The 19255-nt window shown below is 34.5% G+C and overlaps 1 protein-coding gene across 1 annotated transcript in view; it reads right to left on the bottom strand.

Annotated features, from left to right (window-relative positions):
- Positions 1-19255, bottom strand: part of LOC148280131 (telomerase-binding protein EST1A-like) — a 131517-nt gene that overhangs the window by 67701 nt on the left and 44561 nt on the right. The window contains exon 3 of the mRNA XM_088228879.1: positions 15386-15459. Coding sequence (XP_088085005.1) covers positions 15386-15459 — 74 coding nt within the window. The remainder of the gene's footprint in view (positions 1-15385; positions 15460-19255) is intronic.

Here is a 19255-nt window from a genome sequence, read left to right as displayed (position 1 = left end):
CACAATTTTCTACGAGGCTTTCAGTGCATCGATAAATGTGCGTTAAATAAAATGTATTTATGTCGCGAACTTTATTATGATACAGATTAAATAATACGCTGCACTTAATTTCAATATTAGTATGTTTTATAAATTATTGCAATCTAATCAATCATAAAACAAACTGTAGCTCGATAACAAATAAATATCGACGTGCTAAAAACTTTCTAAGCATTTAAGCGATCACAATGAACAATTATGAACATCCTTAAGTTATCGCAGTCATAAGTCGACGCGTGTGAATTCTCTAATTCAACGCTCGTGTCGGTATGTTTTTTGTTTTCCTCGTAAATAAATACAGTCCACTGGCGAAAAATCGGCGTTTACTATGAAAAAAAAAAACACAATATATTGCATTTGCAAAATAGTAAGGAGTTTCTAATACTAAAAAAGTGAAAATTTAATTACAATTACTATGGCGACTGCTTTTGTTGGCATTTGGCTTGCCAACCGCCGGCTTAATGCAATAGTATGATAAATAATAAATAAGTAAATAAAAATAGCAGTTTTGGAATATTTTCCATATTTACATTGGTGAAATTCAAATATATATATGCGTAGCAGGATTATACGTCGTGAAACGTTAATATTTTGACATTTAATATGAGGTGTTCACGGATGTTCCATTGTGATCGCGAATACGATAAACTATATACGCTTATTAGCACGTCGATAGTTATTTGTGATTGAGCTACTGATGTAATTCTAATAACAAATAAAAATATAGATAGCTTAGCAAAATGGTATAATTCATACAAAGAAATGTAAACAATTATATTTCGCAGCGAGGTTCATAGTTTGGTATATTTGGATGCAGTCAATAGCGCAATGAATCTTTTATTTTATTTTTATTTATTTGGATAACCAATCACAGAAACAATTCCGAAATATCTAAATGATGTCCGTCAATTCGTCGTAGTGGTGAAATTGATGGAGATATTTCCGCCTCCCGGGCCCAGGTTCCCAGAGATCACTATTATTACACGGACTGTTTTGACACTGGCTCCTAACGTTTTATATTGTTAATGCGGACGGATACAGTTAATGCGTAAAATATTACTTTTTGATGGACGAGCGGCCGCGGCCGGTACCGCGGGCGCGGGCGGCGATAGGGCAACAAATGTCGGAACTCCTTACATTGCGCTGACTCTGAGACTTTCGAAAAATTCATCGGTTACGTATGAATAAATTATAAAATTTAAAAAGTAACGAGTAAAACTTATACGGCATAAAAATTCATAAAAACCGGTGAACCAGAAAGTATAAAACGATTCCCAAAGACCGCAGACTGCGGAGTTACAATGTGTGCCGCGCAACGGGAGACTGTCCATCGTGTGTTCTGTAGGCTGTCGGTATATTCTCGTTGCGACCGCAACGCGCCCAGCACTAATTGCTAGATTTATCTTCAGTATACCAGAGCAGAACATGCGCAATATCTTCAGCGACCGATCCCTGAAATAATCATATATGCCAGTCCACGGGCTCTCGTCGCGATGACAAATGGAATCGGACCAGTCCGAGACCTCCGGTAATCGATTTGTTAATGAAAAGGGTTCTATTTCAAAGCGTAGATATGATCTGTGTGGATATGATCCACACAATTGAAAGACGATGCGAAATGAAATAGCGTCATAATCATATTCATTCTTAACGTAATATAAAATTAAATAATTTTATTATATTACTATATAGAAACCGATTTCATATTATTTATTTATGTAAAAACAATTAATCAAGCGTGGAGAGATATTTTTATTTGAAATTACTACCCCAATCAGATAATTTAGATACGAAAAATAGTGTGGTAAGGATAGGAAATGTGATAGTATTTATCTAAAAAATCCCTGACGAAAACACGTGTCATTTCACGAAATATAATTAAACGCGAAGTGTAGAAAAAGTACCGCAAACACAAGTTGCCCAATATACAAAAAGAGAACATAATACCTTTATAAAAACGCGTTGTTGAATTCCACGGCGATAATGATATACACAAACACTACCGATGTGCTCAAACATGTAAGGCATAAATATTTATGGGCTAGCCCTCGTGCGATTGATCTGACCAATTGTCTCTCGGGTTAGTGCAATAAAAGCGGAATCCGAACCCAACACCATTAAGTTGGAGATGGTAATAATATCAAATCTTCGGCAGATATAGAAAGCCGTATTGCCTCGAGTCACAAAAGAAACCGTACTTTGCAGAACACATCGGAGGCATTGAATAAACTCTCTTACGAAATCGTAATAAGTACAAGTTTTTAAAAATCATCATTTTACTAATGAATGAGTTAATTGCCCATTAGGCTTCAACTCGCGGATGGGAGGTAGTCGAATCAAACGCGAATCAACAGACGCAGACAGTGCGGGCAGCTTTGTGACCTGTGGGAACGGACACCCGGTATTACAAAACGGCTTAAACTCTCGCCGCGGAAATGGCTACTCAAAGCTTAGACAAACTTAACAAACATCGGCCCACACGAACGCATTCGGAGGAAGTCCGTAACACGAGAAGAGGCTGCCACGACGCGGACAAATTACCAATTCAGGTAAAAGTAATGAAGCATTACCGGTACTCTGCACACATACGAAAGGCAATTGCCTAATTGCACGCTATAAAAATTACATCATATTTGGAAAATAGCTGCAAGGGCGCGTGACTGCGAGCAATTGCAATTTCAGCTAACTACCAACTTACTACGACCGAGCGCAGCGGACACAGGCGCAGGTGGCGTTATTTTATTTATTTATTTTATAAACATAAACGGCAAATCTGCCTTTTACAAACATTTATAATGTCATTTTTGGCTTAATATTTATATATATTTTTCTAAAACATGAATTACCTTATACCCAAGATTTATAAAATAAAAAAATTAAACCAAAAATTTTACAAGATTTATATTTAAAAAATTAACCTAAAAATTATACAGCATATTCAGTAGAAAGTTTAAATAATAAAACATTCTACAGTAAAACAACAAAAAATTAATAAGTACTGTTTCACACAACTAGGCAAAGTGAACAAAAAACTGTATGTATATATATTATGAAATGCATGAATAAATAAATATAATTACCATTCACCATCTTTGAAAAAGTTTAAAAGGTTTGTTCTATAGGAACAATACCCTACACTAAATATATCAGATACGTGGGAATAACTATTGCCCAGTTCATGAAGTCTATTTAATACGGCATTACAAGTATACACTGTCCGTGAATTGTTGCTACAAAACGGTGGCACCTGTCTAGTCATTCTTCCAGGCACCCTGAAGTTGATGAGAGATAAAAGTTCAGGGCAATCCCATATTGAATTTACAATTTTGAATAAATTTAAAAGGTCTATAATTTTTCTTCTATCGTTAAGTTTTAAAAAATTTAATGTTTTTAGTAAAAAAATCGTAATTTAAAAATTAATGACTGATTCTAAGTTTAAAATGTATATCCCGTAAGATTTTTTTTGGAATCTTTCAAGAGAATTTTTTTGTCACTAAATACACATCGTTCGTTCATAATAATATTGATTTATTCAGATAATTGAAATTAAATACATGTTTTTGTTATTGAGGAAATAATTGTGACATATAAGCTAATTAGGGCAAAAATGCGGTATTTTGGATAAAATATCAAATCGGAGTTTCTTTAAAACTAGAAATCGAAACGATGTTTATTTGGTGTCTGCTTAGCAGTTGGAAATCGAATACCGAGAAGATTTAATAAAATATGTAGCTGCACTGCTGAATCGCAGCAGTCGCGTGTCATTTTTGCAAACATATTATAAAGTGAAGTACGTGACTATAGAGAGAAGGAAACTCGCGAAGGTCACAATTTTCGTTAAACGGTTAGTTTAATTTGGGTGATGAAAGAAATCGCCAACTCATCCTTCCTTAGGAATCATCCGAATCATTCGCTGAAAAGGAGATGGAACAGCGAGCGGAACGTGTGGCGGATGAGGCCAGTAGCGGCTAGCGGCTAGCGGCTAGCGGCTAGCGGTACCCGGCGCTCGGCACTTGACACACCGCACACCACTTCACTGTTAACCGTGAGATGGATTCGATTTCCTTCCTTGACCGTCAATGTAAAAATTAATTTAAACTACAGACTGAAGTTTAATTACATTTTTAAATACTTCTTAACACACTTACTTCAATTCTCGTCTTTAAATAGAAAAAAATCTTAAGATAAAAAATATTTTTACATGACAATTGTCATCATTCCATTATTCGTTCCCACTGGTGCAAAGGCCACTGCATCGGTACTCCAATTGTAATGTGTCTTGACCATTTTTGTTACATGGAAGGTGATCACTCTTGCACTTTGGGTGCAAGTCCAGGAATAATAAAATATTGCAGTGCAGAACTTGCAATACAGCTGCACAACTCGAACAAAAACACATGTAAAACGAGGAATAAAATAAGGAGACAGTAGCCTAAACTATTCACTCTGGCACTGGAAGATGTTTTCCGAAAGTTAGACAGGACTAATTGCGGCATTAGCGTGGATGGAGAGATTGACAAACCTTCGATTTGCTGATGACATTGTCCTCTTTGCCAATACGGAGGAAGAAAAAACATGAATATTGACAGATCTCAAAAACCGATGCAATAAAGTGGGACTGAAAATGAACGTAGATAAGACATGTCTACAACAAGTTCAGTACAGAGTCGAATCATATGTGTACTTCGGACACACCGTTAGACTAGGAAGAGATAATTTGGAAGCTGAATCAGAAACAAGAAGAGGACTAGGATGAGCCGCATTCGGCAAATTATCAAATATTCTGAAATCTAGAAGCATCCCGATACACCTTGAGAAAAAAGTTTTCGACGCATGCGTACTCCCTGTGCTTACCTATGGGTCTGAAACATCACCCATTAATAAAAGAATCCTACATGAGCTTTGGGTGACGCAAAAAGAGATGGAAAGAGGAATGTTAAAAATTTCGCTCGGGAATCGCAAGACGAATCAGTTGATCGGGAAAAGTACCAAAATAACGGGTGTGGGAAGAAGAATTGCAGGGCTGAAGTGGAATTGGGCGGGTCATGTTTCTCGGATGTCGGACGGCAGATGGACAAAAAAGTGATGGCCGAGAACAGGACGCAGAAGCGCGGGGAGGCCCCAGACCAGATGTTCCGACGACATCAGAATAAATGCTGTTCCAAAGTGTGAAAGGGTGGCAGCTAGCAGGGAATTGTGGAGGTCCAAACGGGAGACCTTTGTTTAACACTGTACTCAAGAATAAGGAAACTTAGCTGGGCGACTAAGTATGTAAAAACCACATTCGAAACCAATATTTTACGTCCACCCTTCATGTCAGAAATCGAGTCCCTCAAGCGTGAAAGGCGAACGCCCCAACTGCTACACTACGAGGAGGACTTATCTCCGCTCAAGTTTCTTTTTTGGTATTTTTACCTCAGAGTAACCGTTGAATTATTTTTTTAATGAATACAAAATAATATAATATATTTGTCCAGCCTAATGTTATCGTGCCGTGTGGATTTGGACAATACGTGTGAAATGAGCTATTCTCCGTCGGATATCGCGCGGCTAGTTTATTTTTAAATTCTAGTTATAATGAACATACAGTAGTTAGTAAGAAAGGAGTAACTTAATTTACAAAATTCAAAAAAAAATTATTTCAATGTGACTGCGAAGTATTCACCTATGGAGCCTCTTTAATCTTTTTTTTTACTAAAAAACATATTTTAACGTACAGTTAACAATGTGCAATCGTTTATTTATTTACAATTTATAAACCCATTAGTTATTTAAAAAATAAAAAGTACTAAACTATGTATGTACAAAACATGCAGACGTTTTTAAAGAAAAAAATACATTTCTTTGGTTTATATCAAATATACGAACCTGTTATTTACTATTTGCCTCTTGTGTGGATACATATATAGAAATGGAAGTGAGGCACTCGGCTTAATTTTTGCTAAATATTGATATTCGCAGTTTTTCCTCATTGGGCAAATATGCGTGTGTCTAACGCCCTAATCGTTTTGCTGGTTTTAATTTAGAGGGCAAGTATCTAATGAAGTAATTGACACGACAGCAGAGTCGCATTACAGGCCCAAGAGTGAACCAGCGATTAACTGAAAAATAAACATTCAATTTAAAGAATCGTGAGAATTATCTATCAGCGAAATCTCGTCTAGCCAACTTGGAATTAATTTCGCCGACTACTCTCACGGGCTTATGAAAACTTGACCGTGGCTTTAGTTTGCCATGTACCTCTATTATTTTAATGAGAATGCCGCATATAATAAAAAAAAGTAACAAGCACCCAAAAACATGGTACAAAAAAATAACGGTTCAAAGTGCAATATTCCATTTTTAATGTAAATGTTTTAAAAGGTTCTAGAAAATTCATCACCAACATAAAAATACTCAAAAAGTACCACTAACCACCAAAACATTTGTGAAAAGGGTATAATCGACACTTTTATCACCATGTCCCTATCCGCACCCTATGGTGCATATGGCACTACATTAGTACACCAAATGTAGCTTATATTGATAATCCATTACACGAAGGTAAGTTTCCAGTTACCAGTCAAGGAACAATGAAATTACAGTGTAAAACCACCTTTTAAATAAATATTTCATGTCCATATTCCCAGGAATCGAACCCGGGATCTTAAGCATAGTAGACGAACGCAACAAACACTACACTACGGAGCGGACTTATCTTTACTCAATTTCCTTATTCAAGATTTACATCTAAGAGTAGCCGTCGTGCTATTGTAGTCAGATTTATTTTGTAACCTGGTGTTATTGCTCGGTTTCAGAAGTTTTTGCTTGTACGTGCGTCTCGAAGATGCAAGTCAAATCGCGATAAACCAAACACCGCAATCTTTTCAGATTGGGAAGAATCGAAGGATACCACCGTGAGGGCAACAGTGTGCGATAGAAGTGCCTGGAACAGTCATCCTCGAGAAATAATGTCAAACTAAGACCGGTATTGGCCGGTCAGGGCAACGGACTCGCAATAAGCGGCGGATAATATATGTACACTATAAATAGAACAAACAGGAGGAACGGTGGCTATAATAAGAAGTAGGAAGACGGGTAGTGGAATGCGCAAAGTGTACCCCGTGCTTCTTGACGACTTTCGTGCTAGGAATGCGGTGTTACCTACGCGCAGTGGCGGACTCCCTACCCATTCTTCATATCGCGATGATCGAGAACCCCGGGAAACTATTTTTTTCCGTCGAAGGTTTCACACGCGGGCCATGAACATGAAGCGATGTCAAGATTGGCTACTGAGCAAAATATATCGAGGAATACCGAAACAAAGCTTTTGAAAGAAGGTGTAAACACGAATAACTCTTACGATTAGCAGAAGAGGAAAAAGAAAAGTACTAAAAAGTAGAATGTATCAAATCAAGATTGCAACAATCAGTAACATCAACACTCCGTGTAGCCAAGTCAAGATACATCTACGGCAAAATAATATTCCGACAGACTTTTTTCTTATCGTGCTTGTCAAATATGTATTTCGTTAAGCTCCATTTGTTTTTTTACTAAACTCACATCATACGACCAAGAAAGCTATAGAAGTATTTTTTATTTCTGCTTATAGACAGATATATGTTTACAAAAATATGTATTCCCTAATATAAAACTAGAAAAGCTCCTTCGCTTCGTGCAATGTTCGACGGCAGATGCAAATTGAATAACAAGTCTGATCGAAGTTCTGTCTATTGTTTGCGAAAACTGGGTAGCTCGGAGATATTGTTCAGCCTATCAAGACTTGAGCGCTCTAAATAGTCTTAAAGATGGTGTATGTAGTATTCCACAAACGTAGTTTTAGAAACAACTTTCGAAGCTTATCTTTTAAGTCAAAGTACACGATTCGACAGGCAACCTTTTTTTTCAGCACTGTTTATGTATTGCCTTTTCATCCAAGTTCATCTCTAACTTCAAATCCATCTCGGTCCAAAATTATTACAAAATAATAAAATTATTCCTCGTGTTATTTCAAAAGGTTTGATCAATCAGAATACTTTACAAACAAATTGAATAATACTTTACGGGGGGGTGAAAAAGCTTTTACGTCATATACAAACGGAATACTTGATGGCGGACCATTTTCACCGAAAACATTATTTAATATTTTTTTAATATGTAATGCTATAAAGCCGTATCCGCATTTTTGTCAAGTGTATTATAAGCAGATTATACCGACTTTCTAATATCTTGGTATTGTATGGTTACAATACAATATATTGTTCATAAGTTAGCATTATGTCATAATATTACGTATATTAGTAGCTTTTTTATGTATGAGATTTTTTTTACATTTAAAAAAAAAAAGAATTTCTCAAACAACCACATCATTAATATGGACTGATTTGTCACAGAAGTTATCAAATCCCGAAAAATTATGTAAGAATTTGGGTATAGGTATCTCTGATCTCAGTACCTATATCATAGAACAGGATTTTTACAACTTTTTTATGGACTATTTCAAAAACCAAACTGTTTCTCAAGCATCAACTTTTCAACAGATCAGATTTTTATTCACACAAATCACGATGTTTTCAATATGCCCATTAGCTATATCATTGCCTCATTATTCATACATCGATACCGATTTTAGTGCTACTGCTTCCGAAAGCAACTTACGGCATACATTATCGGGGAATTTCGATATTTATAAAGTATTTAATAATAACTAACACGATAAAATCTGTGAGAAAAGCAGAAGCCATTAAATGAAACGAAATCATTTTTATCTCCGGGTAAGAAAGATATGTAAAGAATTCTTTGGTTCATTACTAATGAAACTGATTTTTAAAAACAAGCCTTTTTTTTAACTGAGTACTTTATAAATATATAAATATCCAGAATTAATTAATCGAATAAAATTAAAAATATAAATACATTATAAAACTGCATTTATAAGAAAGAACTATTAATTAATATAAATTTTTATTTTAATTATTAATACTTACTGCAAAGTTTTTTTTAGTGAGTTATTTGGCATAGTTATAATTTTTTACCTCAGATAATATTGAAAATGGAAAGGGTTTTAAATACACAATTTATAAATAAAGCTTAATCATATCTCAATTATGGTTTCGATTTTTTAAAAATTAATTTCAATGATACTATTGTTTTAGATTATCTATGTAACTCAATTTGTATAATTTATTTATTAATATGTATATCTGATTATTTGTTTATGATATTTTCTTTGGAATTTTATTATTTACACTTTGTTTTTCTGGATTGTTATTCTATCGCATCACATGTTATTATAATTTAATTCATTTTACTACGTATTTTTTGTTGTTACTTATTATGACTTAGCACGGGCACAGCCTAAAAAGCCTTAATAAGTTCATGAATATGTAAACGAGTGTAATATAAATAAATATATTTGACAGGCCATGAAAATAGTGGAGTCCAAGAAAATGTCTACAACATGCCTGCGGCCTTCGTGGTGTAATGGCTAAGACGCTTGACTCACAAACAGAAGGTTCCGGGTTCAATTCCCGGTGTAAAAAAATGATTTTTCTAAAGCCTGGATATTCTGTGCTGTAATTTACCACTGTAATTGGGGCTCTTGGCCTCTTGAGGTGCAAAAAAATGCCTTCATTTTTTTTAAGATAAAAGAAGATCCGTTTTATAAAGTTTACTCTCGCATGTAAATTGACCCCGAATATCCTTTTTGGCCAGTGTTTTTGGCCACTGCACCTTCGAGACATCGATACATATCGTCGTCGGTGAAACTGCAATACCGCGGATTATGTTCTCTTTACGAAAATGTTTTACTGAAATAAATTCGTTACAAGGTCTAAGAGCCATTAGTTTTTAATTATTGCAAATTTTATTTTAAATAGTGGTAGTTTTTCTGATACTCCAGCTGTATTTTCGGTTGATCAAAATCGTAAGTAATATAATGACAGAACGCTTTTTCGGATCCCCTGCCAAAACATTCAATCGATAGTTACGCGGAATTACAGTATCTCCGACGATATCATTATCACGATAACAACGCCGGAAAGTAGGCACTTCTAGCGCCATCTATAATCTAACGAAGAAAGTACGAGATACGAAACAACAACCCGAAGTATAAGATTTTATAAAAAAAATTAAAATAACAGAAAAAAACGAAAATTTCTACATTTCATGAAAAAAAAAATCTTTTTTTTTTTAGCATTTTAAATTCAACATGCATCAACATTTCAGCCATTTTATTATGATAAGTGGGTACCTATTTATAAATCAAATAATAAATACCCTTAAGTATTTTTGTATTATCTAATTTGGACAAGAAAAAACATTCTTGAAGTAAAAATTCATGATTATTAGTCAAAAATACACATTTAAAATAATTGCGTGAGTAAAAATCTGAAATAAATCATAATGTTTAAATTATTTTTGTGTCTAACACAACAAATTAATATCATCACCACGGTTACCTTTCAGCGTATAATGGTGCATAGGGCACTGCATTGGTACACCAATCGCAGCCTTGATCTCGATCCTTTTTGTTACATAAAGGTAAGATGATCAGTCTTACGGTTCAGGTGCCAGTCCAGGGACTATGAAATTAATATTCAAGTGTAAAAACACATTTCAAATCAATATTTCATGTCAACCGTGTCGGGAATCAAGCCCTAGACTCTGGCATGGTAGGCAAACGCGCTGACCACTACAACTCGAGGTTACATCATTTTTAGTTTTTTTAAAATTTATTTGACTTGATTGTCGCTCGGTATAATTTTTGAAATGTCTTTAGTATACCAGAACCCTAGACGAGTGTTTTCGACTTGATGGCAACTCTCAGATAAATATCCTGATAAAGGAAATCGAATAGGGAAAGTCGGCCTCGCAGTGGTTGGCGCATCCGCCCACCATGCTTGAGGTCCCGGGGTTCGACTCGACGGGGTCGACGAGAAATATTTGTTTGAAGGGTGGTTTAACGCTGCAATATTTTACTGTCCCTGGCCTGGTACCTGAAGCTTAAAACTGATCGCCTTACATTCATGCAACAGGTGACCGTGGTACGCTGCATTCAGTTTGTTGATGCAGTGCCCTGTGCACAACTGGGCGTGGATAAGAAAACGGTGATGATAATTCTCTTTAGTATAAAACCCTTATTCTTTTATTTGAAAAAAGAACAAAACATCTAATCGCAATATAAGAATACACATTATAAAACCTTAAAGACGTTATAGATGACAATATCAATATTTAAAGCATCACCATTGTGGTGTTTTGTTTCGTTCTTACCGTGAAGCTGTATAGTGAGATAAGCGTGTTAGTGTAATTAATGTCCTGACGAAGAGACGGATGCGTCTCGACCCGTAGACGGAAAAGTCGGTAAATGGTTATACACGTGCTTCGGGACCAGACCGCGAAACTTTAAAGGAAAATTCCTGTGGTACACTTTTTAAAAAATCCTAATATTTTTTTCCAAAAAATTATCTTTTAATGAAATATATTAATTTTTATAATTTGAAAACGGATAATATCTATAATGTGACTGACTAGCATTCCTTCCACAAACCCATACCTACCCCCTTACCAAGCCCCTTACTAGTACGCGACCGGTGCGAAGAGCATTTAAAAAATAAAATAAAATGCTGTTTTTCTTAAGATTAAGATATTTTTAAAAGTACATTATAAAAAAATTTCCTCCGAAGTTTCGCGGTATGGCCCTGAGATGCCGTGTATAATTATTTACTAATATTTAATTTAATAGACCGTCCGATTACAGTTATGCATGGAAATTAAATGATAGAGAAATTCCCTGGCGCGGCGTACGGAAATAATCGGTTGTTTGTACGTCCTATGATGCCGCAAGAATCGGCTTAAAAAACGAGTGTCAACAAAGAAGGAAAAACACGTGATGGAATTAGACGAATTCACGCGCTGGCGAGCAATGGAGACAAGGGCAAAGGCACCCCTCCGGCGAGGAGAGAACAGTCAGCGAGGAGTAGTCAGTAGTCAGCCGTCAGTTGAACGAACTGCCTCATGGCGTAACGGTGCTGTGTTTCCTTACAACCGCCAAATCCGCATCGGATCCTCACGCGGTGTCAATGCTCCAGCGCCGACGGGAGGCTGAGGGCAGGCAGGGCAGGGCAGGGCGGGGCAGGGCGGGGCAGGGCGGGGCCATCAGTGGAAATGGAACGTTGAATATTTCAATTCAAATCTTCTTCATTCGCACCGTTATTGTTGAGAAGGAACCGGCAATATTTTGACGAATCAAATTTAATTTTTGTTCATTTTTTTATCGCCCAAATAAGACCGTTTTCACAAAGCGAAATATCTATGAAAAGTTAAATTTCAGGTTTTTTTATGAACAAAAAATACTATTTATAGAAATTCTACATCTTTAATCATATTTTTTTATCATTTTATTCTGAATTCAGCTTATATTACAATACACATAGTATATAAACTAATATTTACACTTATTTTACTTACATATCTATTTACATCATTTTACAGTACACATAATATTTCTTTTTAAATTCATTCAAATTTTGTTTTATTCTTCATACATTCAGGCATCTCTTCATACATTTTCAAACTTTTGTACATTATCAATTTTGAGATTCTGTTTTTTTTTATGGCAGCCTTATTCTATCTTTATTTCTAGTAATATAATGATGAAAATTTTTATTTAGTTTTATATATGAGTTCTGCAGTATTTCCATCTAATTTATTTCTCAATCTACCTAGAAAGAATTTTTTTTTTAAAACCATGCTTAAAGTTAGCATTCATAGTTAATTTTGAGTCTAATATTATACCTTCATACTTAATTTCATCCACTTTCTCAATAGTTTCACCATCTATATATACATTCATCTTTATACTGAATATCAATATTATAGAAGTGAAACTATTCATTGACAAAAAACAAACTGTCTGAATTTTCACAAAAACGATATTGTATCTACATATTCTATGAAAGGAATGTCAAGAAAAGTTGATTTGTGTTAGGATTTAACATACAAGTTTACTTTTGCACCAAGTATTAATTAACTGGTTTTTGGTTATATTTTATTTGCTTTCATGAATGTTATTTTTAATGTTTTATAGTATTACACAATTGAATGAGAATTCAATCCAATTCGACTCGCTACAACTTCGCACATAGGGTTAAAGCACCAGTAAATGACCACCCCCCAGTAAATGACCATTGGTTAATAAAACACAATATAATAAGAATAGCTACATGTGTCACGTCAAAAAACTTTTAACTCTAGAAACTATGACAAAAGCAGTAGGCGGACACATATTTTGAAAAGAAACAAATCTATCAGTTTTGAACTATAAGTTGTCAAAGGTTAATAGTGCGTCTTACCATTATTGTTCTGAGATTGATAGAGTTTTTATAAGGAAAGGTGTGATAAAAGTTTTATTTTATGCTATTTCTTATGCAATTCTTTGAATATATCCATATTCTAATGTGTTAGAGTGTTTTATAATGTTATAATGTAACTAAATCTGAGTATTATTTTTACCGGGGTAGTAGTGGTCATTTACTGGTGATTCTGCTATTTTTTTAGGGTAATATTAATTATAATTATAGTACTCGTATTTCAATAAAAAAGTAAAAGTACTTAAAAAAATTAATGTGTATTTTATTGTTCCCTTTGATTTTGTACGCTTAAATAATAAAATTTATACTTTTAATGTGGATTTCACTACGAGCAGAACCTTTAACGGTCATTCATTGGTGCTTTGACCCTATACCATTTTTTTTAAATTTAATTTCATCAATTAATAGATCTCATATAGAAGAATCGATTTCCGTCGTTTATATATATATTTGTACCAATTAGTTTAGTTGGTCGAATGAGCTCATTTTTAGTGCACTGGTTTTGCCAGTGAAATTCTGGATGTAATTTTATCAATAAACATCATTTTGATTATGCACAACGCCGAAGTAGCTAATGAATTCGTATTATGTTAGCACTATACATCATGAATCAAATTACAAGGGGGTGGTTTAAATATGCGAGCAAATCAGCTGTAACGGTCTCTTATCTGCATAATGGTCAAAATTGAATCTAATCTAGTTCTATTCATTAAATTTATGCGAGAAGTGAGACTTGGCACAGCCTACTGTAGATAGTGGCCGACACCAGCCGACAGCTGGCGTCTCGGCGGATAATTAACCCGCGACAGTGGCGCCGCGCCGCGCCGCGCCGAGGGTCCCATTCTGAGTACCTAGCGACCACATTGAAATTATTCGCACAAACTTAGATTCGTCGAGAGAAATTTCGGGAAACGCAAATTGTATAATTGATTAAAACGGCCGCCGGGATGTTGTGTTCTCATCAAAATTTGTGCGCATAATTAAGATTGACATTTTACATTTTTCTCGTGCGAATTAGGGACGATCAATGACTTCGACCCATCTGACTTTGGGCTAAAATACCAAAAAGGTGAGTGTTCGAAGAATAACATACCTACATTAATTAATTATAAGAGTCGAGACACTTATGACTTATCATTATTATTATTTCCCGTTCCGCAACCAGTAGTGCATAGGGCACTGCATCACTAAATAAAATGCAGCGTACCTCGATCATCTGTTACAGGAAGGTAAGATGATCAGTTTTACCCAGTGATAATTAAATACTTCATTGAGGGGATCCTTGAGCCCAACATCCACCCGCAGCTGTTATAGAGATTGGAGACCTGGAGGACTCTCAGTCAGCTGCGCAGAGGAAAGTTATTTTAAATATTCCTAAGGAATACAAACTCTATGCAGATTAAGAAGGGAGGATGAGACTGTATGGACAGAGGCGTCGTCCCCACCCCTCAGGATCCTCTCAATGCCACTAGTTTTTTATTTATTCAAAAATTAAACGAAACAATTTGACTTAAAACTATAGTACAATATAGAACACGGTAAACATATTTTTTCTTAAAAATAATTTCTAAAAAATATACAAAAATAAACAAATGAGATCTGTACTGCTATAAAACAGATAAATAAATTTTCAGTGTTCACTACTTCAGTGGTGAACACTGCATCACTTTTAAATAAAATGTTTCATTTCAACCTTCCCGAGAATCGAACCTGAGACCTCAAGCATTATAGGAGAACGCGCCAACCACTACACTACGAGGCGGAAGTGTATCCACTCGATTTCCTTTATCTGGATTTTTACCTACGAGCAGGTATCGAGTCAAAAACACACGTCCAAGATGCTGGTTCTATTTCACACACACATGACTGTATTCTTCATCCGCCCGGACAAAGATACACGTCAAGATATGTGCAATGTACAGACTTCACATTCTTAAGTGTTAACAATACATAAAAGAACATCTTAAAATTCAAGTAAAAAAATTGAGACATACCCAACGTCAAAATCATCACACGGCGGTGGAGGGTTCCACACGGAGCTATGATAGAGCATCCAATCAGACCAGACCTGAAACAAAGAAGCGATAAATAAATATGTCAGTCGTGTTTTAGTATTGTTCGTAGTGAAATGAACCTGCCCGGCCCCGGGGCTCCTAATGTTCTAATCAAGGATAGTGAATCGCAAATCTCATGAGGACATTATCATAAATATTACAACATGTTCCATTTTACCGTTACAAACCGAATCAAAATTTAACATTAGCGATTAATTAATGATTTTGAAGGGTTTCGTTTTCTTAATTGGCAGAAAATATGTTTATTCGATAATTTTATTATCATTAGAATACATAAGATGGACAGGATCATGGCCCCGATTACAATGGTAAGTTGACAGAGTTATCTTCGACTGTCTATAAATAAAAACTGATATTTGTGTACGAAAATGAGTATATTAACATGAACATTTAAGGTATCTTCATCGGTAACCTAAAATTGAACAAGTTTGGAAGAAAAAAAATTATGCATATTCTGCTTTTCATACAAAAAACTTAATTTTACTTTGTAGATAAAATTGAAGATAAATGTTAACTTCCTATTGTAATCGGGGCCCGGGGCTCGTATTACAACGAGAAGTTGACATTTATCTTCAATTTTATCTACAAAATAAAATTAAGTTTTCTAAATGAAGAATGGAATACGCATACTTTCTTACGCTTCAGATACCAGTTCAGCCAAAACACCCGTTTAAATAAATATTTCATATCAACCATGTCGGGAATCGAACCCGAGACCTTGCATGGTAGGCAAACGCACTGACCATTACACCACGAGGCCTACAAACATTACATAACACACCATTATTTACAAAACTCTCCTCAGACCGGTCATTGCATATGGTGGCGAATACTGGGTTATGACCAAAAGATATGAAAATACAGTTTTAGTATTTGATAGAAAAATATCAAGGAAGATATTTGGCGCTTTCAACCAAAACGGAGCTGGGGGAGACAGTTTAATCATGAATTGAAGGCACTGTATGGCGAACCCAACATTGCTCAATTCATTGAAATAAGATTACAATGGTTAAACCATGTGCTCAGAATGAATGATAATCGTACCCCACAGAAGATTCTTTATACCACTCCAGAAGGCAGACGAAGCAGAGAAAGTGAAATTAGAGCGATTGGCCTGACGAACTGGAGGAGAGCCGCGGGGTGCAGGGAGGAATGGCGACAGATTCCGGAGGAGGCCAGAGCCCACAACGGGTTGTAGCGCCACTGATGACATTACACATTGCAGGTTACCGGCGAAGATATTGTAAATTTTCATACGAATATACACATTTTCGAACATAAATATTGATTTTACTTTATACCGTCTCAATTTGTACCGTATAAGATCAGGTGGTACACGGGGTACACTATAACAGTAATAATATTTCTTTTATTTTACTTCATTCCTTTTCTGCAGTTTTTTACTCTCTCAGCTTTTGCGAATAATCTCTTAGGGATAAATCTTATTCAATAAGTACACACGTACAACTTATTTTTTATTGCATTGTATCCTGTATAAAATAATATTCAAAAATATGTATTACATCTTAATATATAAATCTATTTTGTGTAATTCTATAATTGAAGATATATATGCATGTAAAATTGTATCGACGAATGCTTTCAAATTGTATGTTTTCTAGTATGTATCTTTGTTGAATTACCTAATAAAATAAAATAAAATAAATAAATGTACTGAATGTGAGCCCTTTAATACATCTAACAACCTTGCCGAAAATTCTAATATACCTTTTTGAAATTGAAAACATATAATCTTAATACTCTCTGTAGGCCCCCCAGATCTTGGGTACAGGGTAAAAAGTAAGTGACTTCAGAAAATCGTATGTATTATCATTCACAAGTATATTTTCTATTTATTCATTAAATAAATAAATATTTATTTTAAATTAAATAAAAACATTTTTGCTAAACTGTTCCCTATCTGACCCTAAATAGAAAAACGATTGGTTGAATTTTAGTGTGACATGCATAAAAATTGTATTTTTAATACTTTTATAATAACAATATCTTATTAATTATTATCTTAAGCATTAACTTTGTGGTAACATTTTATTAAATGTTTGTGTGCCTTTCGAGACGTACCCGTATCTTCGTCAGGACACCAATTAAATTAATATCCAAATCCTACTATACACCTTCACTATAGTTGTTGCACAAAAATATAAAACCAACATACTGATTTAAAACCACGTGCTTTATGCATGTTATTTTAATTGGTGTCCTGACGAAAAGACGGGTACGCCTCGAAACCGATAGACATATAAAAGTCGGTAAGTAATTATATACGAGAGTACACGGGCTGTGCAAGCATATTTCCCGTTATGTATCTGACTCTTCCAAAGAAAGATTTATAATATGTAACATTAGAAGCCTGTCTGTCTTTTACTACTTTCCTTACTATATATTTTGTTTTTACTTTGTATTTTACTGTGTTTTTTAATATGTTTTTGACTGTGTCTTTTATTATGTTTCTAACTATGTATTATGTTTTTACTATATATTTTACTAGGTTTTTAAATACGTTTTTTAATATATTTTTTACTGGAATTTTGACTATGTTTTTTCAACTATGTATTTTACTAGGTTTTTACTATATTTTTACTATGTCTACTACCTTTATTTTTTTTTATGTATTGATTACTGCTTTTTTTTACTGGTTTGGAACGGGGTAAATAACCCTAGTTAGATAGTCAAAGCAACTTCAAATAAATGTATAATATTATGTATATAATGTGATAATAAAATTAAAATAAATCATTTCATCATCATACAACATATTTTAGCTACCCAAACTTTTGTATAAATTATATCTCTACATATTCTTAAGTTTTTCGTAGGATTTAATAATAAATTACAATAGCCTACAGTCACACCACAACTTGAACATAATGTGTTGAGCAATTTAAGATACAAACTTAATAGATTACATGATCTCTAAACATGTTATTTGGCATGTCGAATCGAAGTCTGCGTTATCAGAACGCAATCGAAATGACTAGAATCATAGACGTCATTAACAAAAATGATCATTATTTTAGATCGTGACCCGGGATGAGTTAGCCAAGGTTCAGCTGAGGCGACCTTCACCCGGGCAGCCTGATGCCTGATCACTGATCACGCGTTCCGCAACTTCCTCGAAACATCGAATCACATCGTGTGAACAAATCGATCGATCAATGAAGTGACGATTCCTAAATAAAAACATGCATATATCATATATATGTACGAGTTGAACGGAAAGAAAACAACGTAATCATTACGAGAAATATTTTAATTAACTGAATTTTAATTGTCTGTTTAATGGATATCTTAACTTCCTCGAATAAGAAACACACGAAACACATTTATTCATAAATCAGTTGTTCGACAGAGGTATTCATTAATAATGTTAGTTAATTAACTGTTATAGCTCGCATTGTCCGAGTTATAAATAAGCAAGTCACTTAAACCGATTTTAGCCACCTTGCTTTATTAAAAAGCCTTCCAGATATTAAAAAATGCATCAGAAGGAAAAAGTTAACAATAGATTTTATTAAAAAGACATAAATGAATTATATTATGTGCATAGAAAACCTCCAAAACATAAATATCTGATTTTCCCTCGGTTTCGCAACTTTCAAATTGTGATTTCTCAAAATATTTTTTTTTAGGTATGTGACTTTTGTCAAAACGGCGAAGATTTATTATTTTATACACTACAACAAACAACATTATTAAAGAAATTGTACTAATTTAATTCGTGGTCATTTGTAAAAGTCTTTGAATTTTAATTGTGTTTCTCTGAACAGG

This window comes from Micrasema longulum, unplaced genomic scaffold (genome assembly GCF_059751315.1).
Source record: "Micrasema longulum isolate JH-2025_06_02 unplaced genomic scaffold, ASM5975131v1 h1tg000612l, whole genome shotgun sequence".
In the NCBI taxonomy this organism is placed as follows: domain Eukaryota; kingdom Metazoa; phylum Arthropoda; class Insecta; order Trichoptera; family Brachycentridae; genus Micrasema; species Micrasema longulum.
This window is presented reverse-complemented; position numbering and strand designations above follow the sequence as displayed.